General features: G+C 42.1%; 1 protein-coding gene across 4 annotated transcripts; it reads left to right on the top strand.

The window, feature by feature from the left end:
- Positions 1–1,353: 1,353 nt before the first annotated feature.
- On the top strand, positions 1,354–21,329 carry si:dkey-234i14.6 (uncharacterized). 4 transcript variants are annotated; one of them, XR_009768607.1, is made up of 6 exons: positions 1,354–1,949; positions 5,427–5,603; positions 7,138–7,347; positions 10,705–10,918; positions 12,311–12,548; positions 19,361–21,329. XR_009768607.1 is itself a non-coding variant. In XM_061677661.1 (5 exons), the coding sequence occupies exons 1-5, from the start codon at positions 1,476–1,478 to the stop codon at positions 12,487–12,489; spliced, it is 1,164 nt and encodes a 387-aa protein (XP_061533645.1). In that variant the 5' UTR covers positions 1,354–1,475; the 3' UTR covers positions 12,490–13,459. The 4 variants fall into 4 exon arrangements, 3 of the variants coding, with proteins under 3 accessions (XP_061533645.1, XP_061533644.1, XP_061533646.1); XM_061677661.1 differs by lacking the exon at positions 19,361–21,329 and having other exon boundaries at positions 10,795–10,918; positions 12,311–13,459; XM_061677660.1 differs by lacking the exon at positions 19,361–21,329 and having other exon boundaries at positions 12,311–13,459.
- The last annotated feature ends 821 nt before the right edge of the window (positions 21,330–22,150 follow it).

Here is a 22,150-nt window from a genome sequence, read left to right as displayed (position 1 = left end):
CACTACTTTAATGTCATACACCATGGCAACAGTGAAGCCCTACTGGTATTTTTCCTCTGATGGGGATGTGGGCAAGCTGATTAAAAAGCTGCTTTCTGTGCTCCTTTTGTTTGGGGTGGATGATTGTATGAAGAGAAGAAGAAAGCAGGGTGCCGTTTACGTATTCAAATCTTTCGTAGAACCACGATCTCCGTGACCTGCTGCTGCTTAATTGCGTCTGCTTGCTGACGCAGGTAACAGCGTGCTTGTGAATTCTTTCAATTACAAGCCAGACATTCGGTTGACAGTGTGGCCCGGTACATCGCAGATGTTGAAGCTATTGTTTTTACATTATTCAGGCAAGTCCAAATTTAGAGTTACACAAACATGCCAGAGACTCTCAGTTTTGTACGATACTCTCTCTGCCCTGTGGCAAAACCAACGATTACTGAAGCCTAGTTGGGGACCTTCTGTCTTGTTCTTGCTGTTAATGACGCTGCACATCTTCCAGTTAACCTCAGTGCTGTCTGGCAGAATACTCTTATACTTACTCTCAGTAAGTATAAGAGTATTCTGTTTGTACATGTTGCTGCTCCGTGTGTCTGTTAAAGTACTGTAGCAAGTGTTTGAAGGTTGATACTTAACAAATATGCTAACATTAGCCCCTCTATGGCATTTTGCATTAAGCTAGCGGACATTTTTGTGTTTGAATATACAATGTTTCATGCTCTTTTATTTTATGTGTCAGTTTGACAATAAACTTCAACTGAGAGTGACACATAGGTTTGCTTCAAGCCATCTATTTGACACTTTGCCACTTATTTGGAGAAAGATTTAAAAACAGTTTTGCTGATCAGAGGTCAACCGCCATGCCTTGCAGTTAGCATAGGTGGTGGACAAAGTAGTATTTGTTGGATTAATTAAACCCTTTCCTAAAAATAATTTAATCCAATGTTTGGTAAATCTGACCCAACAGTTGAATTACAGAATTGACCCAGCAGTGTGTGTGTGTGTGTGTGTGTGTAAAAGTAAAAAAAAAAATCTGCACATTTATGGCATGTAGAGTTTCAAGATTCCCATCGTTTTCCTTGATGTAACACACTGGCAAATTAAAAACGGGTCAAATTTAGCCCGGAATAGCCTTGGTATACAAACGTTTTTTATATAGAATAATTTAAGGTGTGTATTTTGTGTCACTTTAGGAGAACTGTATAACATTTAGGTGTTTTTGTTGTTGTTGTTTGTATTGCTATCAAATGTCAAAACGGGTCAAATCTGAGTAAAAAGAGTATGTAAGGGTTAAGTAGAGTTTGTGAGTACTTTTGGTATTCGGTCGTGTTACTCCGAAAGAGAGAGAGATGAGGGGAGGGAAGAGTGAGGACGCAGCCGGCCAGCGTTGAGCCCGTGGGACAGCCTTCTCCCTCCCACCGGCGGACGAAAGCAAAGGGAGCCAGCTCTCCTCCAGACAGACGCATCCACCTCCTCCTCCACGGGTCATGGACGGCGTGGCGTCGCAGGACGTCGGCGTGGAGGAGGCTGACGACACGTTCCGCGCCCTCGCCTACGACACGGCGTTGAGCACGCTGGTGGCCGTAGCCGTGTACGTGGCGCTCAAAGCCGGCCTGGACGGCGTCCGGCGGTGGCGCGCCCGCATCGCGGTGCTCGTGGTGGGCTCGGGTCCCGTGGGGCTGACGGCCGCCCTGGTCGCTGTCCGCTCGGGTAAGGTGCTGAAGCTGACCGTGCTGGACGAGCGCAACCGGAGCGCGCTGCTCTGCCGGCCGCAGCAGATCGCCCTGGACCCACGCAGCGTGGACTTTCTGCTTGGACTCGGCGTGGACTTTGACAACATGGAGGGATGCTGGAACGACGAACACTTCTTCACCAGGATGGGCGTGTTCCAGGAGTACCTGCTCAGCATCCTGGAGCAGAAGAAGCAGGAGGTGGACGTCAGGGTGGAGCTCGGTACCAAGGTATTTGAACCACACGCACTTTTGCAAGTAATTTTTTTTAAATATACCTATGGCTTTTAATAGTGATAGTTTAAAGAAAAAAAGGAACCACGGTAAAAAAAAAAAAAAAAAAAATCAATCATGCAGAACCCTGTGGGTGAGGAGGATAAATTGAGTGGATGTTGTTAATAGTTGTACAGCGAAGATTGCAAGACTGCCCAAAGGTGACATCTAACCTGTTCAAGAGGCGAGGTGAACATAAAACAACTTGGATAATGTTGTGGTATGCACGCCCTCATAACTAGTGTCTGGCTGTGTTCAGAATTAACCACATCACATTCAAACTCATGTTAAATGGGAGTCAGCACACACCTGCCACATTTAAAGTGCCTCTTATTAACCACAAATACATTTCAGATGTTCTAGTAGGCTTTTCCTGACAATTATTTTCTTTCTAGCAGAAGCCTGAAGGTTTTGTACTAACATTGATTGCTATTCACAGTTCCCTCCACATTCTCGAAGGACCCCGTTCCATCTGAAGAAAAACAAACATGCTTCACTATTGGTCTGTTGTTCTTTTGGTCAAGAGCACTGTTTTGTTTTCGCCAAACAACTGGAAATTATGGCTCAGAAGTTCCACCGGGGTTTCATCGGAGCATATCAAAATCTATATGCATGTGGGAAAATGTCCAGTAAACACGGATGCATCCCAGTAATAAGAGGGTGTGCACACTTGTGCAATAACATAATTTCAGTTGTTTTAATTTTTACTTCCCCTTTTGAATTTTTTCCCCCCCACTGGTTTAAAAGTTCTTATGCTGTTCTATTAAGAAAATATGTCGTAATTAACAAATTACTTTTCATACAAAATCCTTATGTGTGCTGAGTGTGTACATAATTAAACTTTGTACAGGTTTTTGCTCAAATAAGGCAGTGCTTAACTATTCGTATGCTATTCTACTCATGGATATGTTATGCTGGAACCTAATGTAATACACTTTTTTGTACTAATTCCTACTAAAATCTTTAAAACATCATGCTTGAATATGAATTGTATTTTCTACCAAATTCCTGCGGATGTATGTGCTAAGTGTTTCCGTTTTAGTACGTGTTTGTACTAAAATCTCAAAACTGGTTGGACATACTACTAAACTTTTCATGTTATTCTACTCATAGATACCGTATGTCGTACTTAATATAAATTACTTTTCATAACATTTCCAACTAGATTCTTGTGAATGTTTGCCCAGTGTGTACGTAATTTACCTTTTTTGTGCATTTTTCTACTAAAATTGCAAATTGGACATAGTGCTTAGCTTTCATACTAAACTGTTGATTGAACCTAATATTGTGCTCAACTTTTTGCAGTATTTCATACTGGATTTTCCTGACACCAAGCAGGATACACACACACACACACACACACACACACACACACACACACACACACTATTGTGAGAATGACATCATGGGGACACCTCGTCCCTTTCCCCCCAGCCGCAGCTTGTCCTGCATGGCCAAAGAAATAAGAAATGTGGGAAGAGGAGGCGTGTATGTAAGCACACCGTGTGCAAAGAGTGACTGAATGCTCACTGAATATTTGTGTCATGGCTGCGCACCAGAGATGATTTGTTTTTGTTCTCCTCTCCGCCTCATTAAACAGCGATGCTTGCAATCTAAACCCGCACGTGACCTTGTTGAACGTCCACACGTCCACATTCCACCTTGGCGCCGATGATGACTTTGCAAGGTTGACAAAGAGACTTTCACTAAAAAAAAGAAAAAATAGTTAGGTTTCATTACCCCTAGAGTTAAGCGCAGGCAGACCCACCTGCAATACATGAAAATGCGTGATATACTGTTGAGAGACAATCTAAAATCTTATTTTTTAAAATAGTTTTATTAATTTAAACTTATCGAATACACTTTTTAAAACACGTTATTCATAATTGAACACACACAACGTTTAGAAGATACTGGACATATTGTTACATGCGTGCGCCTTTAAGAATAAGTGGGCTTTGAGTTTGACACCTGTGAACTGCTGAAGTGAGTTGAAGCACTTCAAAGTACTTCTGTGGCATCTATGGTCAATCAGGGCTCAGTCCATATTCTGCATTACTGTAAAAAAAACAAAAAACTCTTGTTTAAAAAAAGTTATATAGCAAGGGCAAGAATGATGAACCGCAATATAGCTGGGTAACACTGTATTCCATTTACTGATTAAGTTACGTAACTGATGATTATTTATTTTACTCTTGGCCTGTCAGTGTGCCTTTTAAAGCATCCCCCCCTCTTAATGGCTTGAATGCTTTTAACACACTGTAGCTCTGCCGGTTGTCTTTCTTTCTCCCTCTCAGCCTCACACTCCTTTTGTCCCTCGCTTTCTCCTTCCCTACACGAGCACCTGCTTGCTATTTTACCCAAGGCCACTGTTGCATATGCGGCCGTGATGAAACGTCTCTCCTTTGCCGTGTGGAGCATCATGGTTAGCATGACTAGCTTTACTTAACTGCTGAAGGCGAGCCATCCAGTCAAATTTGGATTTTAATCAAAAGTCAAACAATTTCTTCTCTGGCCGCTAAATATTGTGAAGTTTCATCTCACTGAGTAACTAAAGTGTTTGTTTTTTTGTGCTGCCCCAGAAAGGTACTAGTGATGGCACTAACTCTAACCCATTTCCCACAGTATATTCTTTTCATTTTGTTGTGTTTCTATTGGCTGCACTGCTTCTAGTACGTGTATGTATATGTTAGATTATTTTTGTCCAATCATACTTCAGCGTCTATGTGTTGCCATGCCAATGTAATCTACCCTGGGCCTGAAGAATCAGTACCCCCGGCTCATATAACTTAAACAATATGAGAAATTGGGCTGTTTCTTTAATCCAGTGCCAGTTTTTGGCATGCACAATATGTGGTGCCTCACAGGGTGGCATTTCTTGGAGGTGGGGGGTATCGTGACACGCAAATCATTAGCGCTTTTATGCAGAATTTGCACCTACTTGTGTAGACATTCTCAGGTCTTAAAGGATTTTGCCTATAAACATTGAAGTGAGAGGTTAGGAATGTCAATTAGCTCTTAATCATTAGAAAGGGATTGAGAGAGTCGTGGCTGCGTGTGAATGTTCTTGCGCTTCATGACAGCATTTTTCCATCCTCTGATTGGTTGGTCAGAGCAAAACATGTTAAAGCTGAATTCGACGAGCAAAACTGTAGAGCTCTTCACATGTAAATGTATTTTAATCATCAGCATTTCTGGTCTGATGTAAATGTTTCATGTTGTTATATAAATATTAATTCTGTGCTACTCTAGATGATGTACGTGGCTCATTTGTATCGTTATTATTTTGCGTTTTTGTATAGAATTTATAGTTTAAATAATTGCAACATGATAGCGGTGATATTAAGAGGTGGATTTTTTGGAAGTAAACCGTTGTCATGATTTTGACTTGGGAGGTTGCACTGTGTTTATACCAATGTGGAATTTCTTCTGCAGTTCACAGAGGATTACCTGCGGCGCATCCCGGCTGGCGAGTGGCCACGAGTGATCGTGGTGGCCGACGGCTCGTGTGGCGACTCCTGCTCCGTGCTGGGCCTCAGCTCCGACTACGCCATAGAGTCGTGCCACGCCTACGGAGCCAACGCCTGCATCGAGAGGCTGGACCAAAGACAGGTGCAATAAACGCGCACACACGCAAACACGCTGAAGTGTACAGAGCGATAGGCGCAGAAACAGGTTATTGCAGGACATTAAAGAGACCACAAATTGAGCAAATAGGCTCCAACAAAAGAGGTGACGAATATTAACACTGCCAACCTTCCCAGTTAACATGGATATTTGACTTCTAAAGCCGTCAATGGCAGTGAATGTGTTAACAGTCCTGTCGGCATGTCGCCAGAAAGATTAGACTTTTTGACAAGAGCTGTTCTGATGGAGGCAGATGATGCTTTTTATTTGCAATTGTCATCATGTACAGTAGTTCCCAGTCAATGAACTGTAATATGGAATTCACATACAGATGCCAATATATTGATTTTCAACTTACATTATTTGGGCTGAAGAACATCACCACATTCACACGTCCATGCAGTCTTGGTGTAATTATTTTGTATCGCTGTGTGGGTTCTACACTACAGTATCTTCATGGAAATTATTATACAGTGGATATGAAAAGTCCACACACCAGTGTTGTGTTTGCACCAATCATACCTTTTGGAATTATGGCCAAAAAGTTCAACCTTCTTTTCACCGGACCAAAAAAAATATATCTCAAACGTGTTATAAGCCAATCAATCCAAGGTTGAACTTTATAGCTACATACCCAGTTACCTCCCATTTCATAAAGATACGTTTTCAGTTGAGTTCTACAGCTTATAGTTCCCATTAATGGTGGAAAAGGTTTTACAATTATTTGTCTTGGTGTCATTATTTTATATCGCAAAAAAAACCTCGTTTGAATAGGGGTGTGTGTAGACTTTTTATATCCACTGTACATGTTGATCCACAGTCTCTCCTGCTATTTGATGTCATCGTAACTATTCCCGTCACGTCCTCCACACACAGAAGTCGTGTGTCTGTTCTTGTTTTGACCACCCACACCAACCTGCCTTGTTTCCTGTTCTGATTGAATTTGCCTCTCAGGATACGACCCGCTCAGCCTCGCTCGCCGTCCTTCCCCTTCCCCGTCTCCATCATCTCCCTCTCGCCAGCCGGTAAATGCTGTTTGATCCCACTCGGCTGCTTTATGTCACTACAAGGGAGATGAATCAATTCCGGCTCGAGTGAGGACTGAGAGGCATCTGTCATGAGCACAGATTGTGAAGCTTGTATCATGTGTGCTCTAGTCATTCGGTGACCGCACTTGTAACTGTAAATAGCACCCACTAACTTCACCGAGTCATCAACTTTACCGAGCATTAAAATACGGATGTGCTGCTTATCAGACGCTAATGCTAATCATCCAACAAAACTCGATGCAGCTCAGCTTACCCTTTGGCTCAACGTGATGGCAGGGGCATCACAAGTGAAAATGACTCTGGATCTTCGCCCTGCCTAGCTCATCAAGTCATGGGCAAGGAAATTCAGTGCAGGGGCGGAATTATGTAAATTAGCCCCACTGTTCACAGCACAAAACTTACAAAGATTTCAATTCCAGCGTTGGAATTTTGTGCGACGTGCCTTTATGGTGTCACCGTCTTCCCATCAGGTGCCCACCCCGGAGATCCGCGCCCACTGTCTCTACTTCGACCTGTCAGCGTATGGGGTGGAAGCCCTGAGGGAGCACCGCAACCCCTCGGCCAAGCCGGGATTCCACGTGAAGATCTACGGCACCTTCCGGAACCGCTACATGGCCCTCGCCTGTCCCGCCTCCGACGCCAAGATGGTCCGCTTCCTCAGACACACCGCCAATTCCTCGGTGTGTTACTAATTCGCCGTGTGTCCTTACTAGGAAGAAAATTCAGTGCAATTCTACTAGTGTGTTGAATTGTCTTACAAATTAGGACAAAGAGTTAACTAGTAATCTTTTTTCACCACTACTACCTTCCACTAGGCACTAATAGTGGAGAAGAATATTACCAGTAAGACACAGTTGTACAACTAGTTCACCCTAGTCCTTTTACTAGTGTGTTGAATTGTTTTACAAGTGAGGACAAAAAAACGTCTTAGTATGGACCTTCTGTTTGATATCAAGGAGATCGAATAAATGCTCAAACGGCTTTATAGAAAGTACTTGTACGCTCTATAGCCACACTAGTAGGTCAACTTTGGCATACTAGTTGTCTTAATAATGAGGACAAAGTATACTAGTAATGTTTTTTTTCCACTACTGTCTTCCCCTGGGGACTCTGTCCTCACGACTGGGACATTTTTGACATGCTAGTAGGACAACTACATGTTACAAGTGAGGCAAAACCTTGCCCTGGTTGACAACTGCATGCTAACAGTGACATTATAAAATTCTCCAAGTTAATAGTGTGTCACTAGTAGTACTGACTGTGCACAGATGTCAACTAGTGGTGTACTGCACAGAGGTGGACTTCCTATTAAGCCAACACAGGACATTTGCCTGTGGCGCCCTAAGACTGTCTAGCTCAGGAAATAGTAGAAATTTGTCAAATTCACACTTTTCAAATGCATCCAGCCAATCTGCGAGCTGTTTAAAGTACATGCTCTCGGTATTCACCACCTCGCACTCAGCAGATGGACCATGCTAATGTCAGAGGCCATTAGTGTGTGTGTGTTTGCATGTGCAACTTTGTGTGTGTGTGTGTGTGTGTGTGTGTGTGCATGTTCAAGTCTGTGGATGCACTCGAGTGCGTCTGACAAGAAGAATGGCGTGTGTGTGTGTTAACAACTACTTCTTTTTGTGGCCCTAGAACACGCGCACTCGAATATGTGGCAAGGCCGTCCTTGTTGCTACGTGGGCGTCCATTCACATTGGCGTTGAGTGTTACTTGGTAACAGACGCCTGCGCCAGGATGAGTCTAAAGATGACAAGCGTCACTGAACAGGAGGAGACAGAGTGAGGCTCAGTTGGCACTGCCATTCCTCTTGAATGGAAAACCCGCTCCTCTTCAGAGCTTTGCCGACCTGAACGACTCCCCACTGATTCCGAGTCATTAAAAAAAGTCAATCTAATGAAATCATAATTAATCCACTGGGCTCTATGCGTGTCTACCTCCCCTTCCCTTTTTGAACTATTTTAGCTTTGTTAGTGCAAATGTAATGAAACTTCCCAGGTGGAGTTTTGTCAATTTTTTTTTTTTTTTTCCCCATTTCCAACTTCAGCTCTTGAACTCATTCACTGGCATTGACGGCTTTTGAAGTCAAATATCCATATTGACCGGGAGGACTGGCAGTTTTAAATAGATCAATAATATAGAAATTGTACATTTTGGCTGTTTTCTGGCCACTATTGGCCAACTAAAACATGAAAACTAAGATTTTGAATTGCTTGTTGTTTGATGGATCTAGTTGTAAAATGGGTTTTGTTCGACACTCAACGCATGAAAATTATTGTTCATTATGTTCATGTTGCACATCATATATTAACCTTTGGACCATGTACCAATTTCATATAATATTCTTAACTTACGAAAGAAGCATTTAATGACTTACTGCGCTCCAACGGAGTAAATGTATGACAGATTGCCGGTTTTAAGAAGTGGGGATACCCTCTGCTGGCTCTTCCAAGACTACAATTAGCAATATAAGAAAACAGGTGGTACTGATATATATAAATACATTAAATATATATATATATATATATATATATATATATATACACAGTGGGTACGGAAAGTATTCAGACCCCCTTAAATATTTCACTCATTGTTATATTGCAGCCATTTGCTAAAATAATTTAAGTTATTTTTTTCCCCTCATTAATGTACACACAGCACCTCATATTGACAGAAAAAGAGGGAATTGTTGAATTTTTTGCAGATTTATTAAAAAAGAAAATATCACACAGCCATAAGTATTCAGACCCTTTGCTGTAACACTCATATATTTAACTCGGGTGCTGTCCATTTCTTCTGATCATCCTTAAAATGGTTATACACATTCATTGGAGTCCAGATGTGTTTGATTATACTGACTTGATTATGGAAGCCACACACCTGTCTATATAAGACCTTAGAGCTCACAGTGCATGTCAGAGCAAATGAGAATCATGAGGTCAAAGGAAATGCCTGAAGAGCTCAGAGATAGAATTGTGGCAAGGCACAGATCTGGCCAAGGTTACAAAAATATTCTGCTGCACTCAATGTTCCTAAGAGCACAGTGACCTCCATAATCCTTAAATGGAAGATGTTTGGGAAGACCAGAACCCTTCCTAGAGCTGCCCGTCCGGCCAAACTGAGCAATCGGGGGAGAAGAGCCTTTGTGAGAGAGATAAAGAAGAACCCAAAGATCACTGTGGCTGAGCTCCAGAGATGCAGTCGGGAGAGTGGAGAACATTCTAAAAAGTCAACCATCACTGCAGCCCTCCACCAGTCGGGGCTTTATGGCAGACGGAAGCCTCTCCTCAGTGCAAGACACATGAAAGCCCGCATGGAATTTGCTAAAAAAAAACACCTCAAGGACTCCAAGATGGTGAGAAATAAGATTCTCTGGTCTGATGAGACCAAGATAGAGCTTTTTGGCCTTAATTGTAAGTGGTATGTGTGGAGAAAACACAGGCACTGCTCATCACCTGTCCAATACAGTCCCAACAGTGAAGCATGGTGGTGGCAGCATCATGTTGTCGGGGTGTTTTTCAGCTGCAGGGATAGGACAACTGGTTGCAATCGAAGGAAAGATGAATGCGGCCAAGTACAGGGATATCCTGGACGAAAACCTTCTCCAGAGTGCTCAGGACCTCAGACTGGGCCAAAGGTTCACCTTCCAACAAGACAATGACCCTAAGCACACAGCTAAAATAACAAAGGAGTGGCTTCAGAACAACTCCGTGACTGTTCTTGAATGGCCCAGCCAGAGCCCTGACTTAAACACAATTGAGCATCTCTGGAGAGACCTGAAAATGGCTGTCCACCAACGTTCACCATCCAATCTGACAGAACTGGGGAGGATCTGCAATGGCAGAGGATCCACAAATCCAGGTGTGAAAAACTTGTTGCATCATTCCCAAAAAGACTCATGGCTGTATTAGTTCAAAAGTGCTTCTACTAAAAACTGAGCAAAGGGTTTGAATATATAGGGTTGTTATAATTGTACAACCAGTGCAAACAAACTGGAAAATGAATGAATATTTTACACTAATGCCATTCAGATTATGAAGAACATCTTCCATCAGTCCTTCAACGCGTACAAAACGGATATTGAGCCGCGGCTGAACGACGTGACGCTCTACCACATGCAGTGCAGCCGCCGGCTCTTCGAGATCCAGCTATCGCACAGACGCGTCAGTGCCGCCTACATCGAGGGGGACAACGTCGCTGTCACCGTGGAGGGAGAGGCGGCCCGCGTTCTTAACTTTGACACGGGTAACTCCACGCCATTGTGCCCTTAAAAGTAATTTCCTACTGATAAAAATGTTGGCTTTCTGGTGAGATTTCAGGATGAATTGAAAATGCACAAGAATCTTTACAGTTGAACTTTATTAGACCTTCTGTAAACCTTTGAATGCACAAGTCTGGCATGTGCGCCATGTGCAGCCAACTGTTCAATAATTCACTACGTTTTGTTCAATTTGCTGTTCTCTAACAAAAAGCTGAAAGGCAAAATTCACAACAGCGGTTTGATCCATGAAATTTCCAACTACGCCCAACTCTATGCCTTTTTGTGACTCTTCCAGTGTCTCTGTATATCTGTTTTAACCTGCTGATGACACTTTAAGTCCAGTGGCCAGAGGGATTTTGATTTCATTTAATTTAATTTAAGTCACTGTATGCTATAGACTACACACAATTGGAAAGATGGATATAGTGCTTTCTTTGTATTATTTTAAAAATGCATTTATCTTAAAACTAATGTTATTTTAATTTTATTATTTTCTTCAGTATTTAGGTCCACCAGCTGACAATCAGATACATTGTAATAATGTGACACCAACGATGTAATTAACGGTGTGCCTGAGTATTGTTCCAAAACTATTAGTAATAGTATAGTCCATCCATCCATTTTCTGAGCCGCTTCTCCTCAATAGGGTCGCGGGCGTGCTGGAGCCTTTCCCAGTTATCATCGGGCAGGAGGCAGGTTACACCCTAAACTGGTTGCCAGCCAATCGCAGGGCACATACAAACAAACAACCATTCGCACTCACATTCACACCTACGGGCAATTTGGAGTTTTCAATTAACCTACCATGGATGTTTTTGGGATGTGGGAGGAAACCGGAGTGCCCGGAGAAAACCCACGCAGGCACGGGGAGAACATGGAAACTCCACACAGGCGGGGCCGGGGATTGAACCCCGGTCCTCAGAGGCTGTGAGGCTGACGCTCTAACCAGTCGGCCGCCGTAATAGTATAGACCACTATATAAAAAAATAACATAAATCCCTATGTAGTGGAACCTTGATTCAACAGACTCCGATTTAACGGACTTCGGATTTAACGGACAGAAACTAGTGTCCAGTTGGAACTCAAAACCACCCCTTTCATGCACCAGTGAGGTAAGTTTGGCTAAAATGTAAAACTTTTCAAACATTTTAAAGCTTTTTTATATTTATTTACAATAATTATGTACACTACAAGGTGTTTTTGGGACTGTATTGGTGTTTTTAAGCCATAAAAAAAAGTGCATCAATTTAACAGACATAATTATTGAACGGATGACCCCTCCCACCTATTAGTCCGTTAAATCGAGGTTCCACTGTATAGTGATTAGGTATAGCTCTCCAACTTGAGCATTATCATCTCTGTGTTGTGTCCTCCAGGTTGCGGGGTGAATCTGGGCCTGCGAGGCCTGGAGTCCTTGGGCACATTCATCTACCGCACGGCCACGGCCGTGGATCAGCATGACGTCCTGGAGGCCCTCACGGCCAAGATGCAGCACTCCAGACAAGTGGCCCGCGCCTTCAAGCATACGGGCCTGACTGAGTCCATGTATGCCTGACAACGGGATGCTCGCATGGACAGTGCACACTATGTCCTCCTAGCGGTCACAGAGAGAAGGTAACGCCGATACCAATGAGTAGATATCAACAGCAACTCACTTAAAACCGCACTGTAATGATTTTCTGATGTCTTTGCTCGAATAGGATATTTTTGTGTTTTGGACTGTTTCCATTGTCTTATGTAAAAATGACTTGTGGGTCTTTAGAAACGAAATGAAAATTTGCTCCAAAAACACGATGGGGGTGGGCGAGTTTCAGTCACCCAACAACTTTTGCATCAACACACCCCGCAATTGAGGGGGCGAGGAGAGACAGGACCGCCCTCTCAAAATTGGCTGATTTTCAACGAGGCTCAAAAAAGGGTGAAACGTTCTGTCATTCTTGATTCTCTGGGTATTTTGATTAAAAAAATAAGTATGCTTTAAGGTAAGACTGATTTTTATGTAAATAATCCTGTGCCAATAAAGGTGATGTCATATTAATGTAATGACAATGTTTTAATATGTAGTGAATTAAATGAAATCCTTGTATCGGTTTGTATTTTTAATGAATCAAAAATCTCAATCATTTGACTACATAACTACGACATATCGAACAATTTTAATCTGAATTTAATTAGTGTCATAACCAATTGAGGGTTTAAAATGTTTTTTAACCTCCAAAGTCTCTTTTTGTGTCCCCCACTATGTTCAGTACTTTCCATATGACAATACATTGCTGCTCTCTAGTGGTGCTTATGACTAGTACACAGTGACTAAATGACATGTAGCTCTTGCAATAGGCTGAACATACATCACAGTTAAATCACAGATGAATATTGACCCTGGCAGCATCATAATCAACCAGCATCTAGTTCGTATATATTTATTGATACATATACATTTAAAACAAAGGGAGCAATTCTGCTGCTGTGTCAATGTAAATGCACACACTATAGTTCCAGCATGAAAAAAAAGTTACGTTTTCTTTTGTGGCACAAGGATGTGCACGATCAACCAAATATCAATACGGGTCAAGTGTATTAAGCTTACCTGTTCTAGGAATCAATTTCTTACTGTCCAATCTTGTCAGGGACAAGATTCTAGATCTGCACAAGGCTGGGACGGGCCACCAAATGGTTGTTGTTTCCCTGTTGCACCTTTAACGTCAATTTAACAGACAAATAGAAAGTGTACCCATTCAAAACTATTTGTCACAGTAAATTAAAAAGGCCTCCTGATTCACGGGCCAGCTTGACCCTCCTGGGTCAACGGTGCTCACCTCTGAACTACTACAAGGCCTGTCATTGGATTAGACGCAATAATGACAATATCTTTTATCTTGCATATAGTTAACGGCAGTGGAGGAAGGGAGGTGAAGGACAACTTAATCAATGTTGTGTGACAAGTTGTAAATAAATTAGACTGGCCAAAGGGGACCGCGGGCTGAGATCAATGGCAAATGTTAAGTGGACGGAATGCCTGGTGAGATTTAAATTCTTTGCACTTATTTGGCAAAAGAGACTCAAATAAGGCATTAGTTTGCGACTCTAAAAAGGAAGTTGAACATTTCTTGGACTGGGCGTTCCTTGCAGTAAAGACGAGTGCCTAGTACATGTTTCATCCTTCCACAGGAGGGCAGTGTTTGCCTATAAAAAGCTTCCTCATTCTTAACCCACTCAAACAATCGACTAAAAACTTTATCGAGCACAGACATTACAAAATACATACAAAGAAAAAAATGACAATATTGGAATGCAGTAAAAGTATCTGAAAAAAATATTTTGGAATTATTTTAAGAATAAGAATTCCGTTTTTAAAATTATAACTAGTTTATGCCAGGGGTGTTAAACACGTTTTGTTAAGACTTGACATTGCCAAATAGTGAGCCTTCCACTTTGCCCCTTTATTATAAATGGTTGGATCTGATTATTATTATTTCTGCAGCAGGATCAGAAACTGAACAAAATTAGACAATGGGGTAGTAGTTTCAACTTGTCCAATACAGAGCCAAAACCTACTCACAATGGCCCTTTGTAATTAATTTTAGATTTATTTATAAGGGTACTTTTTTTTTTTACTATTACATTAGAAATATATATATATTTTTTTGCTAATTGGCTTGGAAAAGTGAGGTGGCAGAAATATCGTGACCCAACAAAGGCTCCAAAAAGCAAATCCAAAATATAAAAAGACAGGAAAAAATAGACTATGAATTAGTCAATAAGATGTATGTCATTCTAATCTTGGCCCTTAACACTCAACTTATTATGAACAAAGCGGGCACCGTGAATGAAGATGTTGTTCTCGCCCTTCCTCTGCTCGTTTGAGGTTGAGGAGACGAGAGCGGAGGACGCCGGCACGGCGTGCGGGCCGTCACTCGCCGTCTGGCACGCAGACAGGAAGTCACAGTCACATGACTTGGATAGCAGCACCTTGTCCGATGCGCGCCAAGGGGCTCCTCGTCTTTGCTGCCTGCGGAAGCAGGCCGTAAACATACAAAGAAAGCGATGAATGATATCATGAATGTCATTCATTTTAACCTTTACATGCAGCTCATCTTCAATTTTGACTCTGGCCAAAAATATCCTCATAATAATTGTCTATATGAAATTACGAACAAAAGTACAGATCTTTTCAAAATGTATTCAAAGCCTATCTGACATTAATAAATGGATGATTAATCTGAATCAATGTTTCAGTGAAAAGGGCAAGTGTAGTTTTTAGGATTTAAAAACATCGACTATCAATTAATATTTTGTTTATTTTTATTGTGCTAAATTACAGGCGCTTGTTTTTTTCAGGTGCAGTTGACCTCCGACCTCTTTGACTTATTTTCCTTTTGTTTAATATGCTGTTTTACTCTTTCAATGTTTTGAGATTGCCCGGTGACGCTTCAAAGACTAACGTGTGCATGTTACAGCAGTGGTGAGAATGTGGTGAGAACATAAACAGTTCAAGGGACTGTTTCAATCTCCCTATTGACCTCTATTACCACTGTTGCCTAAAAATATATATACACATTTATGACATGTACAATTTCAAGATTCCCACCATTTTCCTTAAGTTTAACATGCTGGTAAATCTAAAACCCATTATTGTAGACATGGATAAAATTTTAACTGGAACAGCCTCGGTACACAAACTTTATAGCACCTGTATCTTTAAAAAATATATATAATATTACACGAGAGTATATACAGTGGATATTAAAGGTTTACACACCCCTGTTCAAATGCCAGGTTTTTGTGATCTGCTATTGTGACCTCTAACATGTACACTCAACATTGTATGTGTTGTGTGTTTGGGAGATTTTGCTATGATCTGACGACACCAAGTTTGAACTTTTTGTTCATAATTGAACAAGGTTTGGTGCAAATAACACTGTTCATCACCAAAATAAAACCAGACCTACACTGAAGCATACTGGTGGCAGCGTCATGCTTTGGGGCTGGAAGATTTTATGAACAGTTCCAATTAGCAGTAGCTAATTAGCGCAAAACCTTCAAGCTTCTTGAAAGCAAAAAAAAAAGAAAGCCTAGTAGAACATCTGAACTTTATTTGGCGTTTTTATCAGAGGCACTTTAAATGGCGACAGGCGTGTGCCGACTCCTATTTAATGAGAGCTTGAATGTGATTGGTTCATTTCGAACACAGCCACATTCCCAGTTATTAGAGTGTGCGCACTTGTGCAATCACAATATCGCAGTTGTTTATTTCTAGTTCCCTCTCGAAAAGATTGATCTATTTTTTTTTTTAACTGAATTGTACAGTTTATAGGTCACATTAATGGTGGAGAATGTTTTGAAATGATTTATCTTTGTCTCATTAAAAACAAAAAGGGATTTGGACAGGGATGTGTAGACTTCAAATCATCTTTTTTTTTTTAATAACCATACCACGTCCAAATCAGCCCTCCAGATTAAAACAAGCCACCTCCTTCTCCTCCTCAAGAGTGAGTGTGTATCGTGTTGTGGGGGGGAGGGGGCGGGGTCATCATAAGGGGAAGCTGTGTGTCACCGGTAGCCTGGGGGCCAAGTTGCCGTTGACAGGGACGAGGGTCCCTGATTTGAGGCGAGCCGTCACTCCAGCGACTGCAGCTGCCTCCCCGAGTGACACCTCCCTGCTCGCGGGGGAGACATGCCACTCTGCCCGTGTGTGTGTGTGTGTGTTGACGGGCCCACCGACTGTATTGCTGCCCAGTTGGACTGATGAGGTAGCAGACCTTCATGTTGCACACCTAAGTGGACTCCTGCCGGTGTTTGGACAAAGTGCAAGAGAAGGTGAACACACAAGTCGAGCAGGTCAGCCCATACACAAAAGCAGCACTCACACGTGTTCATGTCTCCAGAGAGCCTCCAGTGGCGTATCGCTGTCCCACCTTATCTAATTTCATTAATGTGATTCCCCCCGTCCGTCTTGTGACGGCTTAATGGCCATTATTTGTGGCTCCCTTCAAATAAAGGCCCGGGCAGTAAATTGCAGTCTGTGGAAATCGAGATATAAACGCCACCCTGCATTACTGTATAATATCTTTCCCTTTAATTAACTGAAAGCTGTGCTGACATTTATTGGATTGCAAGTTACTTGTTAATGGCTATAAATTGCGCCACCCAAAAAAAAAAAAAAAAAAAAAAAAAAAAAGAATCATTGCTTATTTTACATCAATAATTTGTGGACCTTTCGTTAATGATTATTCATTACTTGCCTACAGGGACTGTCGTGTTTGGTGAGCTAAAGTGAATGAAGTATGTAAAGATTTAAGTGGGCAGCGTCTACTTAGTGTTATGGCTTTTTGGTGCCATGCATTAACTGCGTCGCCCTGTTGCCGTCCTGCCTGCATCTGGTTTCCCCACCCTGTGAAAAATGTGTCACCAAGGAATTTATTGCGTGGCTTTCATTCCATCAGCATGAGCTACTATCATGCAGAAAGTGCTGTTTTTTTTATTTATTTAAAGCAGCATTCTGACAGCGCAAGTATATTCTGTTGCGGCGGAAAAGAAAAAGGGTACTCATGTGAGAAGGAGAAAGTGCTGGCTTGTGTGCATGTTTGGCATTTACCTACTGAATAGTGTAATATGGGTACCAGAAAGGTGAAGCGATGTAAAAATGGAATGTGATTATGTATAGTAATGTATAAAAATACTTTTGTCTGTAAGTAATCAATCAATCAAATCAATTATTAATACAACTTTTTTATTTTTTATTTTTTTGCTTGAAAAGGTAAGTCATTTTGTGCAAACAGTAATGCTAATTCATAGAAAACGGACATTTTTGTCTTAACTAAATGTTTCCCCCCCCCCCCCCCCCCCCATTAATGATTCTAATGCAATTCCAAAAGAGTTTTATCAAAAAGCATTCTAAAAATCTAGTAAGATTTCCTCCAAAAAAGTAATGCTCATTAACTTTTTGATCTTAATTTATGAGTGCCCCAACTAGAGAGTTTTTTGATTTACGGTAATTTTTTCCCCCTTTGTGCCGCAAGCAATATTTTGACTTATGAGCGAGCTGCTGGACAGTAGCTGCGAATTTGACAAAATCCGGCCACCATCAGTTTACAAGGAAAGTACAGAGGAGATGACTGAAAAAAATGTCAGTGCTTTTTGGGGGATGGAACATCCATCCATCCATCCATTTTCTGAGCCGCTTCTCCTCACTAGGGTCGCAGGTATGCTGGAGCCAATCCCAGCTGTCATCGGGCAGGAGGCGGGGTACACCCTGAACTGGTTGCCAGCCAATCGCAGGGCACACAGAAACAAACAACCATTTGCACTCACATTCACACCTACGGGTAATTTAGAGTCTCCAATTAATGCATGTTTTTGGAATGTGGGAGGAAACCGGAGTGCCCGGAGAAAACCCACGCAGGCACGGGGAGAACATGCAAACTCCACACAGGCAGGGCCGGGGATTGAACCCGGGTCCTCAGAACTGTGAGGCTGACGCTCTAACCAGTCGGCCACCGTGCCGGGGATGGAACAGATTAATCCAATTGCCATTCCAATCAAAGGGGGAAAACTGATTTGGGATAAGAGTGATTTGAGTTACGAGCATGGTCACACAATGAATTAAACTGATATCTCGAGGCAGCACTGTGCTTTATTAATAGAGGTACAAAAATAAATTGATTAATCGACAGCTAATCAATCATCAAATTAATTGACAACTACAGTATTTTCATAATCGATTAATCATTTGGAGACATCATTTAACTTTAAATTGTCCAAATCTTCTGACTTCAGCCTCTCAAAAGTTAAGCTTTTGTGAGATTTCTTTAGTTCTCCATGAAAGCAGATGGATTATCTGTGTTTTCAATTAAAATAAGACATTCGCAAACATCTGGTTTTACTTTGGAAAACAACGATCAACATCTTTGCTGATTTTCTGACATGTTACAGACCAAACCAGTAACTGGATTGTAATCGATTTAGGCTTCTGCATTTTCTTCACTGTCAATTGGAAATAATTTCCTGTTTTTGAATAAAAGGATGGAAATTAAAATATTGTCTGCGATTGGCTGGCAACCAGTTCAGGGTGTACCCCGCCTCCTGCCCGATGATAGCTGGGATAGGATCCAGCACGCCCGCAACCCTAGTGAGGAGAAGCGGCTCAGAAAATGGATGGATGGATTAAAATATTGTTTTATAATACGATTAATTTATTACTGGAAACACTGATTAATCAATGATTAAAATAATCGTTAATTGCACGCCCTAATTATTAATGTAATTAGAGAACTTATACTGAGTGTAAACTTGTGGCCAATGAGTGTACGTACTTACTGTATGAAGGATTTGTATCGAGTGAGTGAAGTACTTCCTGTTTCTAGTTTGTCACTAAAGTGTGTGTGTGTGTGTGTGTGTGTGTGTTTGTGTGTGTGTCCGTCACTCAGCCGCTACCAGCTTGCTCCTCGGAAAGAACATATTCCCTGTCGTTGGCGGGCACCCGTCAGAGGGGGCGGGTGGCTCTCATCACGCGCCGCCACTTGCCCGGCGCTGGCATTGATCTGGCGTGGAGGGAGGAGAGATCTGACAGGCCTGCCACAAAAATCAGAGCCCTCTCAAAGCCCGGCCGCATAGGACACACGCACACACAAACACATTCCCAAAGTCAAAAAGACCAGTCAGTCAGTCAGCGGGGTATGCACGCAGCTCGGGCTTGTCAGCACGCATCGGCCGGACCAGGAAGGCCCAATGTGGAAGGAAGAGAATGGCAAGTGAAGGCAGATGTTAGGGGAGAGACAGAACATTTTGTTGCATTATGTAAAAAAAAAAAAAAAAAAAAAAGTCATACTAATTGTATTTGCGTTTTATAATATGCCTGCACACATTTTCAATGGGAGACGGGTCTAGACTGCTGGCAGGCCAGTCTAATACTCGCACTCTTTTAATACAAAGCCATGCCGTTGTAACACGTGCAGAATGTGGCTTGGAATTGTCTTGTTGACGTCTCTGAAAAAGATGTTACTTGGATGGCAGCATATGTTCCTTTTCTTCTTTGTTCTGTAGGACACGACATCCATGATTTCCAAAAACAATTTGTAATGTGGACTTGTCAGACCACAGCACACTTTTCCGTTTTGCGTCAGTCCATGTCAGATGAGCTCGGGGCCAGAGAAGCCTACGCGGCGTTTCTGGGTGTTGTTGATATATGGCTTTGGCTTTGCAGAGTAGAGTTTTAACTTTCATTTCTAGCTGTAGCACCAAAATGTGTTAACTGACAATGGTTTTCTGAAGTGTTCCTGAGCCCACATGGCAATATCCTTTACACAATGATGCCAGTTTTTAATGCAGTGCCGACTGAAGGATCGAAGGTCACAGGCATTTAATACTTTTTTTTTTCGTCTTTGCCGCTTACATGTAGAGATTTCTCGAGAGTCTCTGAATCTTTTGATGATAATATGGACCCTAGATGATAGAATACTGAATTTTCCAAATAGTTTTTTTTCCCCAGCATTTTTGGAATGTGTTGCAGGCATCAAATTCAAAATGAGAGAATATCTGGAAAAGAAAAACCTATAACCTTCATCAGTTTGAACATGAAGTATCTTGTCTTTGTAGATGTATTCAATCGAATATGTTGGTTGCAAATCATTGTATTGTGTTTTTATTTACGTTTTACCGAATGAACCAACTTCATTTTGTAGAACATTTGCGTACATATTTGTCATTGTTTAAAAGAGAATGTTTAAACAAGCATTCTAAGAATTTAATGGCATTTTCTATGAAATGTAATGCTAATGAGTATAAATTTATCATTTTATGGCTAACTTGAAAAAGCAGATGGTAGTCATTGCTTAAAATACTATGTTTAAAAGAGTGATGCCTTGACTTACAAGTGGCCCAACTTCAAAATGTTTCAAGTTACGAGCCGTCGCTTGCTTGACTTTTTGATTTTTGCGAGTCAAAATTTGAACTGAAAACACTTGCAAGGTGCTGCTGTAGGCCACAACTCACACCCAGACGCTCGCACCACTATAAACAGCGAACCCGACTCCAGCTACTAACATCATAAACTAGGTCACGCTCCTTAAAGGCATACATCCAACATGCAAATACTAAAGTATGTACAGCAATTGCACGTTATGAAACCAGTTGACTGTAATCCTTTGTTTATCGCGGGGGTTACAGTCCAGGCCACCCCCGCAATAGACGAAATCTGCGAAGTAGCGATCGGGTGTTTATTTGATTATTTACCGAGCTTTTAAAGTTTCATGTATATTCGTCATCAACCAATAGACAATACAGTACATGCATGTGAGGTGCTAGTATTATTTTTCGCCACTTGGGGTCATTGTCTACTCATTCTTCATCATGGTAATTATGACTGTGAATATGTGTAACCCTTAAAAAATAATAAAAATCCATGGTGCACTGAACCCGCAATTGAATTGCAATATAGCGAGGGATGACTGTATTTCATTATATTCTCTATGATTATGTATGATTATTACACACACACACACACACACACACACACTTTCCCAAAGTCAAAAAGAGCAGTCAGTCAGTCAGCATGTACGCATGCACGCAGCTCGCGCCTGTCAGCACGCATTGGCCAGACCAGGCAGGCCCAATGTGGAAGGAAGAGAATGGCAAGTGAAGGCAGATGAGTGGAAAACACACTTTAGATGATGGAACATGAGCGCCCACTCACTCCCGCACCCCCGCCAACCCCCTCCGCCAGTCTCGTCCCACGTTACCACGCTGCCCTCGGGTGCTCGGGCCTTCCTCTCGGAGAGACGCGCATCCCTGCTCATCCCTTCTGACGCCAGCTGCGGATGAGCAACTGTGACAGGGACGGAAAGGGGGAGGGATCGTGTGGATGGTGGGGGGTGTGGCGGTCATGCTTGCTCCGACAGACATTAGAAGATGTTTTGTTTTTGCAAGGCCGACAGAAAAAGTCAGCGTAAATGCTGAGCAGAGATCCTCGATGAGTGACATGCATTGTGACGTTTTTAAGGGGGGGGGGGAAACAATGCGCTTTTTTTGGTCAAGTTGACTTTGGAATCAGACGCGGGCTCTTGTTGCGCACGACAGCACTTTACAGACAATGCAGACTACTTCACATTTAACACATTCCTTCACTTGATGCCTGTCTGCTTTCATAAGTTTCCAGCAGGTTCTCCTATCAGGAGCTTCTGCTACACTCGACCAAATCAGTCGTGAGCTTTAATGCTGCA

Source organism: Phycodurus eques, chromosome 5 (assembly GCF_024500275.1).
Source record: "Phycodurus eques isolate BA_2022a chromosome 5, UOR_Pequ_1.1, whole genome shotgun sequence".
NCBI lineage: Eukaryota > Metazoa > Chordata > Actinopteri > Syngnathiformes > Syngnathidae > Phycodurus > Phycodurus eques.
This window is presented reverse-complemented; position numbering and strand designations above follow the sequence as displayed.

What these genes read in the sequence shown, in the direction of transcription:
- si:dkey-234i14.6 (XM_061677660.1), top strand. Translation starts at nt 1,476, where the DNA reads ATGGACGGCGTGGCGTCGCAGGACGTCGGCGTGGAGGAGGCTGACGAC. An exon ending in GGGTGGAGCTCGGTACCAAG is followed by an intron (nt 1,950 to 5,426) that starts GTATTTGAACCA and finishes TTTCTTCTGCAG; the next exon opens with TTCACAGAGGATTACCTGCG. An exon ending in CGTTCTTAACTTTGACACGG is followed by an intron (nt 10,919 to 12,310) that starts GTAACTCCACGC and finishes TGTGTCCTCCAG; the next exon opens with GTTGCGGGGTGAATCTGGGC.